Source organism: Pseudorca crassidens, chromosome 4 (genome assembly GCF_039906515.1).
Source record: "Pseudorca crassidens isolate mPseCra1 chromosome 4, mPseCra1.hap1, whole genome shotgun sequence".
NCBI classification, from domain to species: domain Eukaryota; kingdom Metazoa; phylum Chordata; class Mammalia; order Artiodactyla; family Delphinidae; genus Pseudorca; species Pseudorca crassidens.
Window position 1 is genome coordinate 76200308 of NC_090299.1, and position 26134 is coordinate 76226441.

The window sequence follows — 26134 nt, forward strand, 5'->3', positions numbered from 1 at the left end:
CTTTTCCATGACAGTGATGGTGGCCTGCGTTTTGGAGAAATGGAACGAGATTGTCAGATTGCCCACGGAGCAGCCCAGTTTTTAAGGGAAAGACTGTTTGAGGCATCAGATCCATATCAGGTTCATGTTTGCAATCTTTGTGGAATAATGGCGATCGCTAACACTAGGACCCATACGTATGAATGCAGGGGCTGCCGAAATAAAACCCAGGTATGTACATACCTTACTGACAGTTGATATCTGTTTAGGATATAACCACGTTGGCCTAATCATCCAGGCAGATTTAGTGTGGTGGAACAGATTGGCATTTTCACAATTTTGATAGCATGCTTCTATAAGATAAGAGTCCTAGTTTTAAATGAGGAAAAAGGTAACAATTCTGTTTTTCTAAAAACTAATTAAGTTTCAGTGTGGTAATTTCTCTAAGCTAAGCTGTTCATCTTTTGGAAATAAGACCTTGTACAAGGAATTTTAAACAATGAGTTTTGTTAAACCTTTTAATTGAGAAGGGTGAATATAAATTATATCTGGCAGAAAGGGCAGAATACCAAAGCCTTTTAGGAGAAGAGCCCCAAAGGCCAAGGTAGGATGAGTGTTATCAGCCTCATTTGTTCATCACCTCCAGTACCAAGTCTTTAGCTTTTTCTGGGGTAGGGAAGTGGGGGTCCCTTCAATACAGCTTTGCTAATTACCTTTTTTTTTTCTCTCCCCCAGATCTCTTTGGTGCGAATGCCTTATGCATGCAAACTGTTGTTTCAGGAACTCATGTCTATGAGTATTGCACCTCGAATGATGAGTGTTTAGCTCTTTTAAAAATCTTTGTGTCTTGTTTGTTTCTATGATATAGCTTTTAAAAAATTTTTAAAACAACAAAAATGTACTTGCACTAGGAGAAAAAGCATTTTATTTGTTTTGTTTAATATGCATGCTTTTCTTCTGTAAATAGACAAATTTTTGTAGACAGTCTTGATGTGTTATCTTTATTTTGTATTTCATGGTGTAAAACCAGTGAATATAACTAAAGTGTTAGTGGACTGGATGAAAAGAAACTGGTTATTAGGCAAGAACAGGGGTTGTAGTTACCCATGACTACTTTTAGCTATGCAGATTAATATATTCTGCAGGTTTACAGCTCAGCACCTTCACCTGTTTAAAAAGAAAAGATAAAAATAAGTTACATATATGGACATGGTTGACTTTCTAATTTTGAGGTAGTTTAGTGTTTGTTTCCAAATAAATGAAGATGTTAAAATGTGGGGATAAAGGATGTGTGAGTAACTATAAATGATATGGTGGAATTTGAGCCACATGGTTTTAGATGTGGAAGGTGATTTTGTTGTACTTGTCTATCTATAAGTGACAGACCTTACTATAGAACTGGGAGAAGCATGTTTCACAGATGAGCAAGGTGAGATCCAGAGAGGCCAAGGAACTTTCCTTTGTCATCCAGTTCTCATTCAGAATTTAAAACGGAATAATTAGTGGCAGAGCTGAGACTCAAACACATGACTCTTAGCTACTGCTCTGTTTCATCACTTGACTTTACACATCTTGGCTGAAGAGAATCTGACCAAACACATCTTTACTTGATATTTCTTCCTTTCGTACCGCAGCTGAGTGATCCACACAGTGGAATGGTTTTGACAAATGCTGACAGTAAATTTCGTTATTTTTGGCTTAAGGAAAAACCAAGTCAGACATCAGTCTAATAGATCTATATAAATGTAAAGTAGCATTACTCTCATACCGCCAGGATGGATGCTTAAGAGGAAGCTTTTGACAGTGAAGTGGATAGAGGCAGAACAGAATTGAGTACTTGCCAATATACTCTTTCTGGGTTTTTTCTTATAAAAGCTCAAAGTGAAGGACCAGAATTGTCTACAATCATTTCCTTTTAAATGGGAATTTAATATAATAGTCACAACACCAAGGAAAATGCTGTGACGATAGATAGAAAGTTATGGGAAATATAAACCATTCCAATCAGGTTTGACTCTTATGTGTAAGATAAAGTGAAAGCATCTGAGTCATAATAATAGCATTCCATCAACCACTGAATGTTCTTTTGGAGCCATGCACTCTACATTTTGATTACATACTTAATGTCCTTCCCTTGTGGATTCCTAACATCACAGAATTTCATTAAGAGCTATGTCTGATACTTTCATACTTGGTTCTGTGCTTTATTAAACAAAAGCACTAGTCATTTTTAAATGGTTATGAGATTTATTACCTACCTTTTTTCACTGGTATTTCATGTAAGGCATCAACCACTGTAATTTTTGCTGATGCCGAAGCCTGTCCTTGGGAATTGGATGCATGGCACTCATATTCTCCGGCATCTTCCTTACTAAGAGGAGATACCTGTGAAAGAAAAAGGATCTTTAGTTTCTCTATGGCAGTGAACTTTTTTCTTGTGACTTCAATTAGGTCATTATTTCATAAGTTTCCTAACATGACCAGGCGTTTCATAGCAAAGTATTTCTACTGCTAGAAACAGTGCAAGTCTTGTGTTAGGAGTAATTATATAGCTATCGAATTTGGTCTGCCAGGAGGATTCCTACTATGAGGTAAAGCTGTCATGGACAACTTTAGGTCACGTTGCATAGGTTAAAAACAGGCTAGGTGCACATATCCTCATTTGAGGGAGACGTTGGTGTAGGGTATGTGATCTAAGTACTATCCATGCGTGTCCATGGCTATCAGAGGTCAAGTAAAATAATCAATAATTGATTAAAATAATGCTTGGGTCATTAGTTCCCTTTGAGGATTTTGCTTTGAACTCTTAGGGGAAAAAAAAAGTTGGTTCTCACTTATTTTTTGGTGATTTCCAAAACATCCTAATAAAGCCCAGCTGTTTTTTTTTTTTTTTTTTTTTTTAAGTTTCCTTTGAAAGAGAAACAGCAGCTCGTGGTAAGGCTGTTCTAAAGAGATGTGGAAGGGCAGACGAATACTTTGAGCCTGGTAGTACATCAGGCACCTTTGGTTTGCTCTGTCTATTCCTAAGAGTGAAATCCTTGCTAGCTCTTGGTACTCACCAGCACCCAGCCAGTTACTTCATGCTTTTCTGGGCCACCCCGGGTCTGAATGGCCAGGTTGTCTCGGTCGCCAGGCAAGAGTTCTGTTCTTTGAACTCCATAATGACCCCTTTTAACCTGCAAAAAAAAAAAGGCGGGGGTGGGGGATATAGTCTGAGTTTTCTGCACTGGATCATCAGCTTGGAAGTGGTCAACATTCCTAGAATTGCACAGGGTATGCATCAGACTTTCTAACTGGATTAAACCCAGCAATTTCCATATTACCCTTTCCTGAATACTTATGTAAAATATACATTCTTTTTTTTACTTCGTCCTGTCAGTTTCCCTCTAAGCTTGTATATTTTGAATTAATGTATTTTTCTGCATGTTTGGGGAATACAGACTCACACTTTCCTGCCACTGGCTACCATCGTTAACGCATGCCCTTGTAAATTCTGCTTCTCAATGTTGGGTCTTGTTTGCCATATGCCATTTTGATAAACTGTCACCGAGTCCTGGGTTTGATACTTGGGACCTTGTGTAAGAGCTCAACTCTTGGGACTCTTCCTGCAACAGCTTCATCAATGGAAAATAACAGTTTGAGTCCAAAGCCAATACCATTACTCTATTCTGAGGGCTAAGGGTTCATCACATGATTTACTAAAGACCTGAGAACAAAAACGCCTGTCCAATACGAGCTGCTGTCGTTGTTCTCTTATGACAAAACTTGCTATCCCTGTGCATGTCATGATGAGATTCAGAAAGATGAAGAAAGAAGAAACTGGGTTTCCTTGGCTTGAGGCCACTAGAGAATACTGTCCTACTTCCCCCCCTCATCTAAAAAGGTAAACTGTGCTCATTATGTAAACTTTGGAAAATGTATAAAAATTCACAGAAGAATAAAATTTACCTGTAACCCCTCCATACATATACATTTAGCATAAATTTCTAGAAGTGGAATTGCTGAGTCACAGTATAAATATTTTAAGGCTTGTGATAATGATGGGTTTAAAAATATATATCGAAGAATACATGAAGCAATGTTTGTTTATTCCATCCCAGCCTTCAAGAGTTAGGTTGATGTTTATTGATATTACCTTTGTAATTAGAAAAAAGGATTTACAGTCTCAAATAGGTAGTTTTCATTTTCTTTTATAATTAAGCAAATCTTGAGTTAGATCATAGTATCTAATTTTTTGACACTTTACATCAGAGTTGCTTCTCCTACTTGTGAGCCCACTGCCACCACATGCTGTTACTAAGCTGTTATCTCAGCATCAAACCCACCCTTTATTTTTTCTGCTTCATGACACCAGGATTGGCACTCGGCAAACCATGTGGAATCTAGGCCAACTCCTACTCTAAAAAATACCTAGCATTACTTATTTGGAATGCCTGGTTTTCGCCTGTTTGCTTTTCTTTTTTTCCCTGACACTTCCCCATATTGCCACTATTAGTGAGAGAAAACCAGGTATCTCAGTGTTTTTCTCATATGAATGTTATAAAGACAAAACAGATAAACTCAATAGGCATCTTTTTCCTTCAGTTTCCAAGTTGCAAACTGGAAGAAATGGTTTATACTAGTGCAGATCTTGAAACATTTATTTAAAAACGGTTTTAAATAATGGTTTTGGTATTTCTCTCTTTTTTTTTAAATAATGGTTTTAAGTATTAATTTGATTCAGTGGCTAAAGTAATATATCTCTGGTCTTTATATATTGAATTTCAGAATTCTTTAAGGGTTTTGTATGTGACCAAAGCAGAAAAACACTACCGTGTTGAAATAGTGAATCTTAGCAACTGAGCTGTTGCTCCTCAGCTCATGTAGCTCTCAGTAAAGAGCATTCTGTACCAATTAACCCGACCCACTGTGTGCCAAGAAACTGTTCTTGTTAAGTATTTGATTGGAAAATGAATGCTTATATTCAACAGAACTCATATCTTAATTAACATATTGTAAAAAGTTTTATATCATGTAGAAAACATACAGAAGTGCAAAGAATTTTTACGTGGCAAATTTTTATATGGCAAACTACTGCCTTACTTATGTAAGGGGAGTGGGTTGATAAATACATTTTTGGTTTGAGAAAAAAAGATGCAGGCTGAGCTGAGAAAAGTGATTTCTAATACAATTCTACAGATGTGCAATGGGCTGGAAGTTTGTAGGGTGGAAAAAACTGCCTAGAAGTCACTGCTCACCATAGAGCCTCAACTAGGTGAAGAATCAGAGGGAGACCCAGGAATTCACCTCAGCCCTCTGTGGTTGTGTTTTAGCTGCAACAAGCAATAACTAAGAAAAAGGTGCCAATGACTACAGAAACAGGATGCATTAGTCTGATTGCTACAGGTTGATAAACCTCAAGCATTCATTGAATTGCAGATCATTTATGCAGCTTAGAACATATTTGCTGTGCCTTTTTGGTGAAATTTCAGAATTCTATGATGAAATAGAATACACAACTGTTAAAATTTTAAGCTCCTCAGCCACTGTAAACAAATAAAAGAATGGTTGGCTAGGAAGAAATATTTGTAATACATGATAAAGGGTCAGTATCTCTAATGTACAAAAAGCCACAAACTGATAATAACAAGAATCAACCGAATAGAAAAATGACTAAGGCTATGAACAGGTAATTCATATAAAAGAAAATTCAAATATAAAAATATTCTGAATGTAGTCAAGGAAATTAAAGCATTAATGAGATGATACTTGTACCCATCATTAACAAAAACTAAAAAGAGTGGTAATATTCATTGCTGGTGAGGATGCAGGGAAATGACATCCAAACATTGCTGGGGAGAGTGTGAACTGCTACAATCCATTTAGAAAATGATCTGACACCACAGCAATCAGACAGGAAAAAGAAATAAAAGGTATCCAAATTGAAAGGGAAGAGGTAAAACTGCCATTATACTCAGATGACATGATTCTGTGTATAGAAAACCCTAACTGTCCACACAAAAACTACTAGAACTGATAAACAAATTCAGCAAGACAGCAGGGTACAAGAATACCATACAGAAGTCAGTTGCATTTCTTTACACTAACAAGTATAAGAAAGGGAATGTAAAAAAAAAATACCTTTCAAAATTGCACGCCCAAAAATAAAATATTTAGATATAAACCTGACCAGGAAGGTGGAAGACATATGCTGAGAACTATAAACCATTAATAAAGGAAACTGAAGATGATTCAAAGAAATGGAAAGATATCCCATGCTCTTGGATTGGAAGAATTAATACTGTTAAAATGGCCATATGACCCAAAGCAATCTGCAGATTTAATGGGATCCCTATCAAATTACCCATGACATTTTTCACAGAACTAGAAAAAATAATCCTCAGGTCTATATGGAACCATAAAAGACCCAGAATTGCCAAAGCAATCCTGAAGAAAAAGAACAAAACAGGAGGCATAACCCTCCCAGACTTCAGACAATACTGCAAAGCTATAGTAATCAAAACAGCGTGGTACTGGCATGAAAAGAGACATATGGATCAGTGGAACAGAATAGAGAGCCCAGAAATAGACCCAAACACCTACGGTCAATTTTCAACAAAGGCAAGAATATACAATGGGAAAAAGACAGTCTCTTCAGCAAGTGGTGTTGGGAAAATTGGACAGCCGCATGTAAATCAATGAAGTTAGAACACACCCTCTCACCATACACGAAAATAAACTCAAAATGGCTTAAAGACTTAAGCATAAAACAAACCATAAAACTCCTAGAAGAGATTGTAGGCAAAACATTCTCTGACATAAATCGTACCAATGTTTTCTTAGGTCAGTCTCCCAAGGCAATAGAAATAAAAATAAACAAATGGGACCTAGTCAAACTTACAGGCTTTTGCACAGCAAGGGAAACTATACAAAACCTGAAAAGACACCCTACAGAATGGAAGAAAATATTTGCAAACAATGTGACCCACAAGGGCTTAATTTCCAAAATATACAAACAGCTCATACAACCCAGCAACAAAAAAAATGACTCAATCGAAAAATGGTCAGAAGTCCTAAATAAATATTTCTCTGAAGAAGAAATACGAATGTCCAATAAGCACATGAAAAAATGCTCAACGTTGCTAATTATTAGAGAAATGCAAATCAAAACTACAATGAGGTGCCACCTCACACCAGTCAGAATGGCCATCATTAAAAAGTCTACAAATAACATGCTGGAGAGGGTGTGGAGAAAAGGGAACCCTCCTACACTGTTGGTGGGAATGTAAATTGATACAGCCACTATGGAAAACAGTATGGAGGTTCCTTTAAAAATAGAATTACCATATGATCCAGCAGTCCCACTACTGGGCATATAGCCAGAGAAAACTGTAATTCAAAGATACGTGCACCCCTGTGTTCATAGCAGCACTGTTCACAATAGCCAAGACATGGAAACAACCTAAATGTCCATCAACAGATGAATGGAAACAGTAGATCTGGTTCATATATACAATGGAATACTACTCAGCCATAAAAAGAACAAAACAATGCCATTTGCAGCAACACGGATCTAGAGATTATCATACTAAATGAAGTAAGTCAGAAAGAGAAGACACATACCGTATAATATCACTTATATGTGGAATCTAAAATATGACACAAATGAACCTATCTACAAAACAGGAACAGACTCACGGACATAGAAGACAGACTTGTGGTTGCCAAGGGGGAGGGGGTTGGTGGAGGGATGGAGTGGGAGGTTGGGATTAGCAGATGTGGGCTATACTCAGACATATAACTGAATCACTTTGCTGCATAGCAGAAATTAATACATTATAAATCAACTATAGTTCAATTAAAAAAGAAAAGAAACCAGACAGAATTCCTTGAAAACAGCAACAAATGAGATTAGCAGAGTGCATAACACACTGTAGATAAGAAATAAATGTTTACTGTATTGAGGGTACTAAGGAGTGCTCTAAGAGGTACACTGCCTCCAACTTGTCAGATTTTTTAACATTTTCATAATTATTAAATGAAGTGGTAAAGAATTTTAAAAAAAAGTAATCTGACAATGTCTATTAAGACTAAAATTAAATCTTTTGACTTAGTCATGTATCTTTTGGGGGAATCTATCCTATAGGGGCAAAAAAGGTGGTTGCCTGTAGGATATGTATACTCAGATATTTAAGGCAGCATTATCTAAGGTGATGAAAAGTTGGAAACAGAAACTGTGTTTATTATGGTATATCCACACTTGGAATATTATGTAGTTCTTGAGAAGCAGACCTGGAGGGATGCCCATGAAATATTTCTTGAGAAACGCAATTTCAGAGTACTTGCACACTACATCCCCACCTCACCCCGCACACTGGGAATATGTGTTTGTATACATTTGGGCATGAATAAGGGTATAGAAAGATAAAAACCTGGGAAGTTCACATTGGTTATTTCAAGGAGTGGAAGGAGGTGGGAGGATGTTATGACCTCTTTCTTTATACATCTTTGGATAGTTTCTCCTTTTTACCACAATCAATCACACACATATACATATATACATACATATATATATATATATATATATATATTTTACTCAAAAAAGAATATTCTTAGAGGTCATGAAAGTCCTAATCTGAAGAAATGTTCAGGTAGGAAAAGAATAGAAAGCCTCAATCTCAGAAACATCTAAATGTTTGGAAGGAATTCTGGTGTTTCACGTTCCTTGTAAGCATCCCTCTGACTTACCAGGGTTAAGGTAAATTCAGCTATTTCAGTTCATTTCCCCATTTCAAAATATTTCCCTTGGAATCTTTATAGGCTAGGGGTTTTCTGAAAAAAACTATGGGACTTGTTAAGGTCACATGATAAGTCCTGGTCAGGATAGCACAGACCACTCACTAGGCTGCCATAGAACTGTCGCTGTAGCCTGAAGTGTCTTGGAGAGAAGGCTTATCCTGTCAGTTCTGCTGTTGCTAAGAACCCTTGAGCAAGAAAGACATGCTACCTTCTTTGAACCTTGGTTTAAGTCAGGATTCTAAGATTCATTTATATCCAAAAAGCAGTTCTGCGCTTAAATTGGCTTTGACAGGTGATCTTAAATATAAATCTGCATTCTTAACAGTTTGGTTACAAGGAGAGTGGGGCAGAAAACAAATGGCCTGTTTTAATTCTTTAGGTCAGTGACTCTCCAAGTGCTTTGACATGTTCCATAGTAAGAAATATATTTTGCATTGCGATCTGGAATATACAAAGGAAAAGTTTTATGAAATACCTTTACTAAATGTACCTTTACCTAAGACATTTTATATTTTATTTTTTAAGAAAATTCTTGTTGTGATCCCTACATTAAATTCAAGACTCACTGATGGGTCATGGTCTGCAGTTTGAAAAACACTGCTTTAGGTCATGCATGTGGCAAAGTACATTATGAAGGTGGAAGAAAATCAGCAGAGCCTGGCAGTTGGGTTTTTGTTTGTTTTGGCAAGTCTGTAGACATTTTTTTTTTCTGTTTCTCTCTCCACTCCCACTCCATCCATTCCCACCGCCACCCCACCCCCCCCGAACTCCCCCAGTTGACAAGCCCTCAGGGAAGTCCATGGAATCTGCCCCCATAGGATCCTAAAGTTTAAAGGAAAAGATTCCTGAGGTTAATTTATTCCCTGGTATGTGCGTACGTTAGCTGGAGCGATAGGCAGAGCAAGGACTGAAGAAATTACTCTCTGTCAAGATCGGTCATGAAGGTCACATGCCCTGGGACGCTTGGGTCACCCTGGCTTCTCATTGTGTATCCCTAGAGAACTGCACAGAGCTTTTTATGGATATCCTTTGGAAAAGTTGTTCCTCACCTCTCCACCCCCTGGATCAAACCAGCAACCTCCAAATAAGCAATGAGGAGCATAAGCAGCTTTTGCTGAAGGCCAGGAGGAACACATCCACCGGCTGCATTTTTGCTTTTCACTGCTCCTGCCTCCCCTTTTAAAAAATATAGTTTACGGAGGTAAAATTTCATCCCTCCCTTTAACAGACGTTCTGGCTGTAAAGGGCAGTAATAGCACAGCTGGTGTCATCTCTGCCCACCCCCCAGCCCCAGAGAGGTTCCAGAGTCCCCCTGACACCGCTCCTGCCAGACGGCCACATGGGGGACCCGGAGGTTAGCAGGTGACCCAGCCTGGGTCAGAGCCCTTCAGTGGGAATTCTACAAAGCAGCAGAGAGAGGAGGCGCTTTCTTTCCTCTGGGGTCTTGAAACATTATAATGTGACCTTGGAGCTGCCAGTGACACTATGGCCTATAGCATGGAGGAATCTTTCTGAAGTAGAAGGAAAAAATGATGTAAGGGTACATTGAGAGCAAAGAGTCAAGAGTTAGGGTTCTGACCCAACTGTGTACCTGGATCCAGCTGCCCTTGAGGCTAGAAACGTCCCCCACCCCTTTTTTTTTCCTCTTTTGTCTAAACTAGTGTGAAGTGAGTTTCTACAACTTGCAACACAAAAAGTTCTGACAATGGGAGCCAAAATCCCTCCTGGAGTTCTAGAAGTTGCTCCCCTGGTCAGACACCAAGGAAACAAGATAATCAGGAGAGCCCATCATCCACCTTAGAGCTTGCTGGAGAAGAAAAGCAGCTGAAAAGGGGCTTCTTGTCATGCCTTTTAACGGAAACTACATTTCCCTTTTGTTAGCATGAGTTCAATGATATTTACCCCACAGACTGTTGGGAGACTTAAGTCAAAAGGTATAAGGGCAATAATGTAAAATAATGTACAGTATGACTGTGAAGTATTACTTGAGCTGGCAAACGAGTGTTTTCTCTTCCCTTCTACAGACACACTAAGAATATGTTGTCTTTCAAATATAAAGATAGCTATACAAGATAACCGCTCCTCAAAGGGAAACATGTTCAGGAACAAGAGCTAACATCTCCTGAGTGCTAATTATGTATCTGACAACGGGCCAAGTGATGTAGCTGGGTTACTTTATGTAATCTTTACAAGAATGCTATGCCATGTTCATGTGGAGGAAAAACTGAGAGAGCATTGTTTTTCAATCTAGGGTGGCTTTTCCCCCAGGGAACATCTGATAATGTCTGCTGGCATTTTTAACCGTCACAGTGGTGTGTGTATGTGCGCACACGCGCACCTGCTACTGGCATCAGGTGGGTAGAAGCCAGGGACGCTGCAAAACTACTTACTGTGCACAGGGCAGCTGCCACAACAAAGAACCATCTGGATCAAAATGTCAACAGTGCTGACGCTGAGAAATCCTGGCTCAGAGACAACCCAGCCAATCCGCCCAAGGAGCTCACAATCTTAACTTGTAACAATGTTACACTGCAACACACACACACGCTCACACTCACATATGCACACACACACACACACACACACACACACAGAGGGTGGGATGGGTGTTTAGCATCATAGTTCTTCCAGCTCCTAAGGCTCCCTGCTCAGGGACTGCTAACAAAAGCAGGGCAGGGACTATTCTGGAGGTCAGTAAAATTGTTTGATACATCCAGGACAGGTGTCTGGAAGACTGTCAGAAGGCCTTGAGTTTAAGGAGCCGCAGGCACTGGACTGGCTGAGGACTTTAGGCTATTACTACCCTGTGCAGCATAAGAGGAGCCGGTCAATCTAGGGTATCTTCTGAAGTCTGGGCCACTGACCTTGTTCCAGATGAGGACAGGGGTTGGGATTCCGATGACCTCACAGCTCAAGTACACCTGGGCACCAGTGACATTCCAGATGTCCTTGGGGGGCGTCACGATGGAGGGACCTATAAGAGAGGGCACAAAGTCAAACCATCGTTTTAAGCAGTCTTTAACATCCCTCAGCATGCTAGTAATCTGTTTAGTATTACTAGGAAGTAAATACCTCATTATATTTAGGAGGCTATCCCCTCTGTTGATTCCCTGAAGCCAAGTTCAAAGACCAGACTAGCTGACCCCAGCCACCAGCGGGAGTTTAAGCTATTCTCTGGTGATGCATACATCTTGACAGTCAAAAGACAATTAGGAAGAAAAACATATTGCTTACAAAATTTTCTTCTCCCACGAATCATGCTTAAATGAGTTTTAATTTACCAGCTGTTTTGCTTATCTGCGACTTTCCAATTAATATAGTGAAACTTTACTACCAAAATAGTTAATGTTTCTCTTTTTTATATACCAGTATTTCTGTTTGGGGGGAAGGGGCAACAAACCACCACTCCTTGGTTAATGTGCTGGACACTCAGCACATCCCCTGCTAATTCGCAGTGCCCGGTTTCAGGCACCAGGGGCCTTCAGAGAGTCCACATTAGAGGGAAGGAGAGCCAGGAGCCTGGGGTGACAGCACATTACTTCCAGAACCGAACCTGGCCTGAACCCAAAGCTCGACGCCATTTCTTCAAAGAATGAGTTAATTATTCCCTCTGAATGTCAGCTCTCCACTGCCTTGGGTCTTCCAGCTGAATAAAATATCTAACTTTAGGGTCATCTTGCATCACAGTCCTGGGAAAGGGACAACCTCCCCTTGGGGCCTGGAAAGTTTTCTGGCATAAGCAGCATTCAAAGGGCATGAAGCCTCCCCTTTTGCAACAGGCTATTTCCAGCCCACGATTAACTTCTTGAAACAGAAAGGAAATGATAACAGCATGTAAGATTTTTCCCACTCATCTAAAGTATTAGAAGCTGATTTTTTAAAAATCCCTCAGGGTAGTTTTATTTTTTCCCTTTGTAAGAATGTGCCAAACAAAGTTTTGAAAGCTCTAAATATATTTCGTGTTTCCTTCCCTCTAAACCCTAGGTCTGAAAGGAAGCATCTATCTTGGCCAGGGGTCTTGGCTTTTCTGTGGCAAACATGGACGTGGTTAGCACAGTGGTGCTGTGTTTATGTGTGTTGCTGGCTCGGTCTCTGATGCTTCCTCATCTGTCCTCACCAACACAAGGCCCCACAAAGGGCAGGGCTGGGCCTCACTGCATCCCAGCCTTCCTCCAGGGCCCTGGGACCCCAAGAGCTTGGACACCACAGAACCGGATCTGGCTCACCTCTGAGGGCCCCAAGAGACTGTCCTCCTTCCCAAACACGGACTTGGTGGGATGACCTCAAGGCTCGGGGGTTCTCAAGGGAGTGTTCTGAGAAGAATACACCAGTGTTCAGAGACTGGAGGGGCTCGGGAACAAAGCTGCCTCTCACGTAGCAAAACCACATGAGGAATGCAAGATTCCTGTGAGATCTGAGTGCCTCAGCCTTGTGACAAACCATTTATTTCAACTCACAGCCATCTCTCTATAGGCAGAGCAGGAAGCAGAGTTATCCATCGTTGCCAGGGGCAGATTCTGGAGAGCACGTGGAAGAACTCCAGCCTAATTTTCTGTCACACGTCTTGAAGACACGCTATGGATTCCTCTGACAGCCTAATTTTAAAACTAAGATATTCTTTTTTTTTAAGTTTTATTTATTTATTTATATTTATTTATTTAGCTGTGCCAGGTCTTAGTTGCGACACACGGGCTTCTCTCTAGTTGTGGTGCACTGGCTCCAGAGCGTGCGGGCTTAGTTGCCCCATGGCATGTGGGATCTTAATTCCCCAGCCAGGGATCGAACTGGCGTCCCTTGCATTGGAAGATGGATGCTTAACCACTGGACCACCAAGGAAATCCCAAACGAAGATATTCTTTATTTTACTTATTTATTTTTGGCCACACTGCGTGGCTTTCAGGATCTTCCCTGACCAGGGATTGAACCTGGGCCACCACAGTGAAAGCCTGGAATCCTAACCACTAGGCCACCAGGGAAGTCCAAAACTAAGATATTCATAGTTTTAATATAGTCTGATATATCAAAATTTTCTTTTATGATTAGTGCTTTTTGTGTCCTGTTAAATTTATTTTGCGTAGCCCATGGCCCTAAAGATCTCCTGTTTTCTTCTACAAGCTTTATGGTTTTACCTTTCACATTTAGGTTTGTGGTCCATCTTGAATTAATTTTTGTGTATGCTATGAAGTAGAGGTCAAAGTTCATCACTCTCTCCCCAAAGGATAACCAATTGTTTTGGCATCATTTGTTGAAAAGACCATCCTTTTCCTACTGAAAGTGGTGCCTTTGTGGTAGATCCATTGGTCATATATGTGTGAGTCTTCTTCTGGATTCGCTATTCTGTTCCATTGGTCTATGTGTCTATCCTTGTACCAACAAACATGGTATGATTTAGAATTAAATGTAATAAAACTGAAGCACTGAATGGAGAACAGATCTGTTTTATCTCCCTGCAATTCTCTCCTTATTCCATGAAGCAGAACATTTCAGGAGGAGCAAAAATTCTTTAAAAACATCTGAACCTACCCAGGAATACTCTGAGAGCCATCACCAGGGCATTCAAATTAGGACGAATCATGCTGTGAGTTCCTCTTTCTCTCTCCCAACTCTTGAAATACATATAAAACCTTGGGTGGATGGGCTGAGTCAATATTTGGACCATCCCAAGAACATAAATAATTTTGTCAATTCTGCTACCAGGCAATGCCTAGAATTCAACAAGAGTTGCATACCACAAAAATCTGTATTACTCACGGACCCCTGTTGAGTTGATGGGGTGGAGAGGCAAAGGGAAGGGCCATCAGGACCAGTTTGCTGCACAACATTTACAAAACCCCTTGCTACTTCAGATGTCCCTGAACAAATGTTGACCCACAGAGACACCAAGTGGACACGTTCTGTATGGAAGTGAAGGATGGTGAAAACATGTGGGGCTGATATGATGGCAGATCCAACAGCACTGCACCCCGTCCCCACTCTGAAGAACCACCATCCCACATACTCCACTGACATGCAATTTCACTGCCAAAATCACCTCAAATTGCATGTGTACCATGCAATTCAATTCCTGAAGGTTCTGTTCTACCTCAGGAGAGCAGTTGAAAAAATGACTCTTTACCAAAATAATTTCTAAATCTTTCCACATTGCCTTTTTTCCAAGAAGGCCAAAGCAGACCCAGAATTATTTCTGTTTTTAAGGATAAAATAACTTTTTAGTTCATTCTGAGCTCATTTTTGGGCAGAAAGCTCAAAACCAGCCCTTGAGGCCAAGCCAAGGGTAACAACATTGCCATCTAAATCACGCACAGTGTTTGGATTCCACTTAAAACAAGTCACAGAATATTTAAATGTATAGGGACAAACACCAGAATAGGTTCAATTATTTATTTATCCTTGCCTTTGTTCCAGTAAGGACTTCAGGCTGCACAAACATCTGTCTAGCAGACATCCTGTACAGATTAACTGCCCACTGCCTCTCTCCTCTCCTTCCCCACTGTGGACAACTCCAGCAGCAACCAAGCTGTCACAGCGATGCCTGGTGGCTGATGTGGGGAGAGTCCATCCCAAGACTTTCCCCACCTCCAACTCACCCTATTTTTCTATTTCACATGAATGCCCCCAAACCAGGCTACTCCATCACAAAACACACAAATGTCATGAGAAAAAGACCCTGAAATAGAATTAATTTTGAACTTGACAAGAAATTGATTCAACCTGATCTTACATAAAATTGTAGGAGAGAACAGAGTTAAAATTTGTTACCTATAAAAAGCATGGGAATAATATAGAAGAAATATGGGAACAATTTCCTAGTCTCTTACAGAGCACAAAACACTCCCCAGACATGACCTGAGATGCCCTCACCATGTTACCATTAAAACAAACAAACAAACAAAAATACCCAAAGCACTTTTGGGAAGAGAACACTTGGCTCTGGATCCTTGTCTACTGCTTATAGCCAAGAGACCTTGGACAAGTCACTTACCCATTTATACAGAAGAAACCAGGGCAGGTCTAAGAATTTTCTTTTGGGGCTGGAAGTGAATGTACCCATCATGAATGTGTCCTAGAGCACAGTCATATGGCATCTTTGACAACCATGAAGTTTTGAGGCTCCACTGCCTGGTTCTGGGAGCTCTCATTCCCTACAAATCAGTCCAATGCACCACCTCATCTACCTAAATGCACTGTACATGACTCATAACAAAGTTCATTCTCCCAGTGATGAAAAAAACAGAGCTTTATTAGAAAGGTATCAGTGGTTACCTAGTTAGCCAATATTTTCATCTGGAAAAGCTGCACAGAAGATGTTAGGAGAGGTCATGTTTTGGAGCTAAATATAATACTCGATTGAACCTGGGAAATGGTCAAAAGTCGAATTCTCCTTAACAGTCAATTTTTGTTCAACTTTGTTGATATCCTATTCAACCGCATTTTTTTTCATTGCTGCCTTCATTTTCCCCATGATCTCTCCCATGTTTACCCTACAAATTCACTCTTCTTTCTTATTTCTACCAAATTCTCTGCTCCTAGCATTCATGCTCACTCTCTCATTACATGCTTATTACCACTTCTAGAACCTTTGCTTATGCACTTGCCTACTTGGGATGTCCTCCTTCCTCTCATCTATTATCTATGCCCTATCCTTTTATTTGGAGCTCTAAGGCTGAAGTTTCATCTCCTTTTTGACTTTTTTTTTTTTTTTTTACAGCTCCAGTTTGCACTTATTTCTTCTCTGAAATCTTGTTGAGTTCAGAGTTAGTGCCACACAGCTTAGTGCGTCATTCTCTAGCGCTTTCCTTAGCAGGGCTAATTGAAGATGCCAGTGTCCTGATAGAGTCATAACTGAGCCAGAAACTCTGGAATCAGATGTACTTCGTGTTCACTGGGAGGAGGGACAGACCAGATTCTATGTAGTGGAAAAAGGGCAGCAGTAAATTCAGAACATAACATGACTAGTCATACGGAACTAAGAAGATAGCCACGATCTTGAAAATATACCAGTGTACACATTTGCCAAGGTACCTAACCAAAGTGGTGCTATAGTCACTTCTTATTTATCAACTGGAAGATTATTCACTGCGACTTTCTTTAATCTTCCACTTGACTTCCTCTTGCCACAAACAAGGTTTCTTGGCTACTGCCCACTCAACAACCAATTTGTATACAATCTGGGATGTAAAATAATTTAAATATATATTAGCTAAGAAAGTTCCAATGAGAAGGGTAGATCTGCTGTGGGGAAACGATCATCCATCAACCATACATCAAAAACAGGGTTTCTGCAATATGCTGGTTTATATTATTCACATTATAGCTCTCACTAAGTACTTATTAACATGGCTAAGAGAGTCGAGTATAAAGACTTCTCCAAGTTATGGTAATTTGCAAACCACACTCATCTTGTCTCTTAATGATGCTGGGTCCTAAAATAGCTCACAGAGTATGTGCATTCATACCAAAAAAGGAGGGTTTAAGAACGAAGTGAGACACCACATATGGAGATAAAGAGTTCAGACAACTTGGCAAAAATCCCCAGATTGGATTCCGATAACACGTTGAAGGGAAAAGCACCAAACAAAAGTACAAAATGGGAAAAGAATAGTAGGAAGGCACTATGGCCAAGATGGGGAAGGGGATGAAAGATGTGGAAACTTCCTGATATTAAATCAGGGGAAGCAGGAACTGTATGGCTAATTAAAGGGCAGAGCCATCTGCCAAGGCAAGTCATTTCGGGAACTTCTAGAGGTGCAGTGATACAGCAGCTGACCCTAGGTATGAGAATCTGGCACACAGTCTCATGGGTATCAGTTGAGGACAGTAAGGGCAGGAGAAGAAAGGACTAAATCTTAAGCACCATAGGCCAGATTTAACTTCAGAGCTTTTGTTTAAGGCAAAGTCATCTCGTTATGGTTGCTCCTGTTGGTCATTTACATTTTAGTGTGAGTGAAGGCCCAAAAGTTTATAATGATGGGGTTCTCCCAAACACTGCTGGGGGGAAATGTATGTAAGAAATGCTTCCTCTTTTTCGGATACAATATATTGAGGTGGGATGGGGAGGTTGAACAGATGTAGACAGATTAAAATGCTAGGAAGGTAATAGACTGCTCTACCACTTCTGAGTTATGTGACACTGAACAAGTTATTTAACGTTTCTCAGTTTATTCATCTGTGAAATGGGATAATACCTAAGTCATTAGATTTTCAGAAAGATCAAACAAGATACAGCAATTAGCACAGTACCTGGCATGGGGTAAACACTCAGTAAGTATTAGTTACTGCTTTTATTTCAAAGTAAATCCTTATGACTGGAGCTAATACAAATTGCTTCTTCAGAGAATGGAGATGACACATCGTTTGGAGCTGGGGTGGCTGGCGAAAGGAGCTGGTATCTGAGCAGGCCCTGAAGTTCAGAAGTACACTTTCTCTCAAGGAAGGTTTTCAACTTCAGAGACCTGCCTGAGCAGAGGTGTGGAGGCAGGAAAACAACAGCTGGCTGGTGGAACAGCAAGCACCCCAGTCCGCTCGGGGAGAGCATAGCTGAGATTTGGGTGTGGAGCACAGTGGAAGGAGGAGGGGGGGGACACTTTGTGGTCCACTGCGTCTCTGAATGTTGGAGAGATGTGATTCAAGTGGCATTTCAGGAGATGACTTTGGAGGCCTTTGCAGCAGGACTGGGACAGGGTGGGGATTAGAAGCCTAAATCAAGGTGGTAGCAATGGGAACAGAAAGGAAAGAGGCAGATTTGAGAGATTATTCAGGAAGAACCAACACTACCTGGGAACTGACTGGATGTGGGGATGAGGGAATGAGTCAAAGTTGTGGGCTGGGTAAGAGGAGGCTGCGACACCATGGACAGAAAAGCCAGGGTGTCTGTCTGAGGAAGGCCTTGGATTGGAGAAGGGGGAAAGGATGAGTTTGGGCTTAGATTTGCGGATTTGGGCAATGAGGAGGTGCCGAACCCCACAGAGAGAAAGGAAACAGACTGGGGGACCAGTGGTACCAAGGTAAACACGGTCAAGTTTACACTTTAGCCCTGGCAGGCTGGGTGGGTTCCTGGGTATGGAAGGAAGACAGCTTTGGCTCGCTTTCCCAGGGACAGCTTCTCTGGAGGGAATTCCAGCAGCTCGCTGCTGACACCCAGCGCATTCTCACCCCACCCCATCCCAGGTAAAGCAGGGGAGTAGACAGCTAAGACACTGCTTAGCAACCAGCCACTTATGTGCAGGGGCAGTTCATCTGAAAGTAGACTGTCCAGTATGATGCAACCCTGGTAACGGCATACACAGATCCTGTGAATTACATTTCTGGGCTGACAGCTAGTTATCTCTGGGTTAATGAGACACCCCATTTTGGCTCCAATCTTTGATGCTGAACATCTTCCTAGAGTGTATTAATCTTTTTTTTTTTCTGTAGTAGATATCATAGTATTCAGATGTCTTTCTAGGATTGTGACTCTTGCAATGTCTCAGAAGTATTGTAAGTTTGAACGGACCATGGAACATAAAAAGAAAGTTGCTGTTTCTTGTAATTTGTTGCTTGCAAACCAATCTCTTATTTCATGATGTCTTCTTATTCTTTTCCCCTAACAAGTATGGACCCAGCACAAAATGATAGAATAATAACCAAGGGTCTGACTCCAGGCTGAGGTTCCCACCCACAGGTGATTCTGGTACATGTGGCCTGGGGTCATCCTTGCAGCCACGCTGCACTAGGTAAAATAAATCCATGAGGGATTTAAAGCCAAGTTCAGATGTGTAAGGTGGAGAGATCACTCTGGTGGCCGTGTGGTGGCTGAGCTAACCTGGGGCTGTGTCAGCAACATTGCCAAGGGATGAGCTCATGTATCCGGCAAAGCTCCCACGGAGCTGGAATAGCTAAACTACCATCACAACACCAGCATGACTGACATCCACACATGTTAAGTTAGCGGGCTACATTTTTATGTGGTTTGAGCACATGGAAGAACTGACTTCACACAGGGTACCTTTATGAAGGGAAACTCCCTAGTTATGTGGGTGTATCTTGTTCATGCTAATGGAGCCTTGGAAATGCTTTTTTCCCCCACATTTCATGGGCCTGTCCTATCTGGACTGTGACTCACCTTAATTCCAACACGTGAAAATTTAGGGTCACTTTTTCCTATTCTGCAAGCACAGAACTGGGTGGGGAAGTTTCCACAGGAGGGCACTTATGGCCACCTGATTCTGAGCTTCCTAGAAACCCAGAGTGCAAGTTCCCCCAGGACACTTCGTCTTTGAGTCCTTGCCTTCCCTACACACCCACAAGTGCCTGGCATCGTCAGGCATCAGAACTGTTTCCTGAGCCGAGCTGTGAGCTGTAAGGGGAACTCCTCCCGAACCTGGAGGCTCACCCACCCTCAAAGCTTAGTCTCTGTCCATAGGCCCCGAGCTGACTAACAAGGGATGTAGTCCAAAGAAAGAGATGCTCTTGAACCCTGCCCCTAGGGGGAAGGATATGAGGGACTGCCAAGTGGCCTTCAACTTCAGGAGCGTTGGACTTGCTAAGCCTAGTACCTAGAATATTTTGGAAAGCTGAAGAAGGCTGAGGCCTGAGCTCCCAGGAGGACCTGGGAGGATGCTACCGTGGGGCCACTTCTGCAGTTCCCTGTCCACTAGACAGCCCGGGCTCCAGGGAGCTTCCCACCTGGGGTCTTAAGTAGAAGACTAAAGTTCTTCAGCTCCCTGAGAACTAGATAAGTCCTCAATTCCACTTCATCCAAGGAAGAGATTTACATTGTAGGAGGCCCAGTAAATCCCTCAGGCCAGGCTGACCACTCTGGAAGCAGACTGTGGGGATGGGCAGTGCAGTACCGGGTCACTCTTTTAGATTAGGAATTATCAAAAAGAGGAGATTTGTTCAGTCTCTGGAAGGTTATGCAGGTTGGAAGAGATCTTGCAGAGGGGCATCTGCAGGAATAACAGGCACCAGACACACAGCCAACAGGGCAAGCTCCAACCACCCGGGAACCAGCCTCTAAGAAGGATGCTGTCTTGCAGTGGCTGCCAATCCTGGCTGCACACTGGGCTCCTCTGGGAGCGGTTAACTAGTACGCAGGCCTGGGCTGCACTCCCAGAGTTTCGCGTTGGTCTGGGCATTGGTCTGGGTGTGGGGTCTGGCACTGGAATTATTTTTTTTCAACTCCCCAGGTAGAACCACTCACTTAAAACACGGCTTCAGAGCAGGAGATGCTCAGATGACAAAGACAACACCAACGTGGAAAGTAAGAGAGGAGAAGAGGAGGACAGATTTGGAGAAACATTGCTCCCAAGTCTTTTCAGGGAGAGGCCGAGGACACTGGGAGGTGCAAGCATTTAAGGAGAAGAGAGGAAAGTTCCAGGAGCTGGAGTGAAGGGTATAGATACCTGATAACCTTCTTATTGTTACTATTATCGCTCTAGCTCCATGGGGGGTACGGTGGGCCATGTCTGACCTCCCCCCGTTTGTCACAAGCTTTGAGTTGCCTGCTCTCAGAGACTCAGTAGTTCTCCTTCTATGCTGTTTTCCATTTTCCTAAAATAAAGCACTTGGTTCACATCCCCAGCCCCGCCCCTGCCCCTCTCCTGCCCTCAGAATTCCTACCCTTCATGACAGTGCCAGAGATGGGGCTCTGCGTCCGTCTGGAGTCTGTGGGTCTCATTTAAGAGCCCACTAGATCCGGACCCTTTGCCTTTGCTCATTTAGAGTCAGATCGCCTCCCTGCTAAGACATGTTCAGCTCGGCTTTGCGAGGGCCTGGAGCCGCATTAAACACAAGGGATCTGTGTGAGGCACGGCCCCCTCCGTCCCCCACAACCATGAACACAGTGCGGGGCATGCCGTGCCTGTGCCTGGCTGGCATTTTTACCCGGTGATGTCTTTGCCCGTCAGGCCCCAGTCTCTACAGCTCTCATGGTTACAGTTGCCTCCTTGGCCCAAAACCCCAGACATTAATCAGCCATGCATAACGGCTCCCCCTGTTCTCTCTCAGTGTTTTCCCCTCCTTCACTTGTGCCCTCTGGTTATTTTCTGTACTCCTCTGTGACCTCCACAGACTTGAAAGCTCTCAGCTATTTACCCCAAGTCTCATCCTTTGTTTATCTCTGCTTTGCTGAGTGTTCTCAGATTTCCTCCCCACTTCCTAGTAGGATTTAGGTTCCTTCTCCCATGTTCTGCACTTCTCTAGCACTGCCCTCCAGGCTCAAACTGGAACAGAACATTCCTCTCACCCGCGGGCTAATTCTTTTCATGTGCGTCCTGAGTACTTACTACATTTGCTACTGTGTACTTGCTTTGTGGACATACTGTGTGTTCCCAGTATAACAAGACATTCTTTCTGAGTGCTGAGAGGAAATTCACATTACAGAACGTGCTAGATGTGGGTGCAGTGGACCACCTGAGCTTGGAAGAGCTGGATTGTTCAAAGACGCTCAGAAGTGCCAAGTAACACTGCTCTGAAAATCAGGGAAATGGGCAGGTCTCTGATCACGGGGGAGGAAGACCTCTCTAAGAGGGACTGGGGGACTTTGAATAAGGGTTTTGTATTTTTCATTAGTGAGGCAAGTCTTGCTTGCTCTTGTTGGGTGGAGGTTGACCTGGAGCCCACCCTGCTGGGCGTGAGCTATGAAAGTGGGAACCAGACTTCCCTGGTGACGCAGTCGTTAAGAATCCGCCTGCCAATGCAGGGGACACGGGTTTAATCCCTGGTCCGGGAAGATCCCATATGCCGCAGAGCAACTAAGCCCCTGCGCCACAACTACTGAGCCTGCGCTCTAGAGCCCGTGCGCCACAACTACTGAAGCCTGCACGCTTAGAGCCCGTGCTCCACAACAAGAGAAACCACCGCAATGAGAAGCCTGCACACCGCAACGAAGAGTAGCCCCTGCTCGCCGCAACCAGAGAAGGCCCGCGCGCAGCAACGAAGACCCATCGCAGCCAAAAATAAATAAGTAAATAATAAATCAATTAAAAACAAAAAAAAAAGAAAAGTGGGAACCAGGTGAAGGAAAGCTATGCTACCTCATGGGCGAGTAGTTACCCCAGAAGGAGGGTCTCTGGGGGCATAAAAATGCTCTTTGCTGCTCTTACTGGTATTTATAGGACCAGACAACTTTACTTTGGCATCTTGATTATTTTCAGACAGTGATTATTTTTCTATAATTAGTGGTTCTTTTTCTTTTCTTCTTTTTTTTGAGTTTTTTTTTTTTTTTTTTTTTGTGGTACGTGGGCCTCTCACTGTTGTGGCCTCTCCCGTTGCGGAGCACAGGCTCCGGACGCGCAGGCTCAGCGGCCATGGCTCACGGGCCCAGCCGCTCTGCGGCATGTGGGATCCTCCCGAACTGGGGCACGAACCCATGTCCCCTGCATCGGCAGGCGGACTCTCAACCGCTGCGCCACCAGGGAAGTCCCCGCCCCTGTTTTTTTTTTGAGTTTTGTTTTCCTTGAGTTGTTAATTCCTTTTACAATGCAGGAAAAAAAGGGGCTCTCATGGTTTCAATAGTAAACTGGGTTTGAAAGGTTAAGATACCGCATCTTTACAAGGACTTGGAGCAACTGCATGTGAAGTGTGCTATGGGGCCCGTCATCGAAACATCCTTTCCCTCTGCAGGTGTTTCTTCCAGGGCAGCCACCAGCTCCAGCCTTGGAGATTCTATTCTTCTGTTTAAGTAAAGGAAAGTAATTTCCTTTCAGAGCAGTAGCTGGGATTTCAGACTGGGCACCTCTTTAGAGCAGCCATGCATAAAAGCAGGAAACTCGTTCTTTACAAACTTGGGGAAGAAAATGTGCATGATTTTCCCGAAATTGACATAGAACCTGCGCTTTATGCCTCCTTAGTCCTTGCCTTTTGGGTACATTCTCAGGGGATCTCTCTAGCAAACGTGTGACCCCTTTAGCAAGCTGGGGGCTTCAAGGGGATGATGCCTGCTCTGCCTATGAACAAGGGGTGGAAAGCAGCCCAGACTTATCTAGTCCATGGGAAAGGATTATGGTCTCTGAGCCTGTAAATCAGTTAAACTGACACTTGAAGAGAAGAAAGTAGACTCAAACAGGTAAACTGAGACAAGATCCCCGGGACAAGCATGACGCTGGTAATCACGAAACCTGCTTCCGCCCACACATCCACGGGAGCTTGGCCTCCGTGAAAACACAGTCATGATCTCTGCAGCTGAGAGAGCTTAACCTCACTCACAGACGGTTCTGAATAACGCTTTGGAAAACAAGCAAGCAGCATTTTAACCTACACAGCAATAATGAGGAATAACAGATCCACACATACTCCAGTGTCAGCACTAGATAGCTTTCCCAATGTCATAACATGCTCAGATGATTAAAGAACAGATATTTTTGGAACATATTGATCGACAGATGTAAAACTGGGTTGGCCAGGGACTTACTTCCCTGGTGGTCCGGTGGTTAAGACTCTGCACTCACTCCCAATGCAGGGGCCCCGGGTTCCATCCCTGGTCAAGGAACTAGATCCCACGCCGCAACTAAGAGCCCACATGCCGCAACTAAGAGCCCACATGCCACAACTAAGAGCCCACATGCCACAACTAAAGATCCGACATGCCGCAACTAAGACCCGGCACAGCCAAACAAACGAATAAATAAATAAATAATTAAAAGAAAAAAAAAAGAAACTGGACTGGCCAGTGGTTTAATTCCTATTAGTTAGGGGTTATCAAAAGAAAAATGTCATCAATTCATCATTAATATTCATTTCCTGTAATGAGAGCACTAACTTCTACTGTTGCCTAGATGAAGTTACTCCTTAAGGGAAAATCCCTATGGAAAAAGGTATAAAAGTTGAGAAAGACTCACAATGAAACTAAATCGAATTTCAGCATTGTATGGCACTAAGCAGGTAAAAACAAGGAGTGGATTAATTCATTCAGGTCCTCCACAGACTAAGTGCTGTGCTGGGTGACAGGAGGAATGGAAAGATGATGGGGTTGGACTCCTATCTGACATGGATTTAGAATCCACAAAGTGTAGACTAGAATACAAGTATAGAATCAATTATAATATGGAAGGAGTATGACTGGTCCTATGATATAAATATAAAAAGCATTCTGACTGAGTAGGTCAGAACTGAATTCATGGAACAGGAAAAGGGCTTTCAAAGTTAAAGGCAGTGGGTGGGGTTGGTAAGGAAATTCCAAGCGAGGGGGTCAGCCTGCTCGAAGAGGTGAGATGTCGCTGTATATTGGCGTTGGGGTTTACAGCCCACGTAGAGTTTTTATAACTATTACTTCATTTTCACTTTCCCAACAATCAGCTAAGCGAGTCATTTTACAGATAAAGATATTGAGGTTCACTAACGTTGAGCGTCTTGTGCAAAGTCCCCAAGCCTGGGAGTGGTGTGTCCAGGACATGAATCTACGTTTTCTGAGTCCAAACCCAGAGCTTTCCCTAGGCTCCTGTGGTGCCTCTCTACACAACCCAGTATTGCTGAAGTGTCCCTTTCTTGCTTTGTTTTGTTGGAGCGTGAGGGGTTTGGAGAGAAGGAAAAGAAGTCTTGAGAACTGGAGGCCAGACTAGATTGCAGCGGTTTTCAGTGTCAAGGCAAGGAGATTAGGTATGTCTATAAGTTACCATGAAGAAAAGAAAAACAAGATAATGAAAACATTAATGTCTTTTGGAGAAAAGATTACACAATCGTGAGAATCCTAAACAGAGGTCACGGCTCACCATGACCTGACTCAGAGGTCACGGCTCACATGACTCCGGCCTGAAATGTTTCAGGGGTATTTTCTGAGCGGCTCTGGGTAAGCAGTTTGGACTTGTAACCCCAAACAGGTCAGAATTATCCTGCTCATGCTGAATGCTCAGCAGATGTTAACTCTACCGCGACCACGTAGAGTCCTACCACATCTTAGAATAAAACAGTCTGAGAACGCCAGGCCTTTTCATTAGATTTGAATGGTTTCAATGAATGTTTAATGGGAAAATCAGTATTTGAAAATAGGCTTCATGTTTTGCTTTGCAAATCATTAAGAAGATGCCATCTTCTTAGAAAGTACCTTATATAGGCAGGAATCCTATGAAAACTTTATTTTTTTAATTTTATAAATTTATTTATTGTTGGCTGTGTTGGGTCTTTGTTGCTGCACGCAGGCTTTCTCTAGTTGCGGCGAGCAGGGGCTACTCTTCATTGTGGTGTGTGGGCTTCTCATTGTGGTGGCTTCTCTTGTTGCAGAGCACGGGCTCTAGGCATGCGGGCTTCAGTAGTTGTGCTGTGTGGGCTCAGTAGTTGTGGCTCGCGGGCTCTAGAGTGCAGGCTCAGTAGTTGTGGTGCATGGGCTTATTTGTTCCACGGCGCATGGAATCTTCCCAGACCAGGGCTCAAACCCGTGTCCCCTGCATTGGCAGGCGGATTC

At 42.5% G+C, this 26134-nt stretch overlaps 2 protein-coding genes across 3 annotated transcripts in view; one reads left to right on the forward strand and one right to left on the reverse strand.

Moving 5' to 3' along the window:
* POLR2B (RNA polymerase II subunit B) overlaps window positions 1-966 on the forward strand; it is a 46151-nt gene extending 45185 nt beyond the window's left edge. For both annotated transcript variants that reach the window (XM_067736105.1, XM_067736106.1), the window contains 2 exons: window positions 15-210; window positions 715-966. In XM_067736105.1, the coding sequence (XP_067592206.1) occupies window positions 15-210; window positions 715-804 (286 nt within the window). In that variant the 3' untranslated portion in view covers window positions 805-966. The remainder of the gene's footprint in view (window positions 1-14; window positions 211-714) is intronic.
* Window positions 888-26134, reverse strand: part of IGFBP7 (insulin like growth factor binding protein 7) — a 74537-nt gene continuing 49290 nt past the window's right edge. The window contains exons 2-5 of the mRNA XM_067736129.1: window positions 11622-11731; window positions 3039-3155; window positions 2238-2364; window positions 888-1146 (exon numbers count right to left, since the gene is read on the reverse strand). Of these exons, the coding sequence (XP_067592230.1) occupies window positions 1127-1146; window positions 2238-2364; window positions 3039-3155; window positions 11622-11731 (374 nt within the window). The 3' untranslated portion in view covers window positions 888-1126. The remainder of the gene's footprint in view (window positions 1147-2237; window positions 2365-3038; window positions 3156-11621; window positions 11732-26134) is intronic.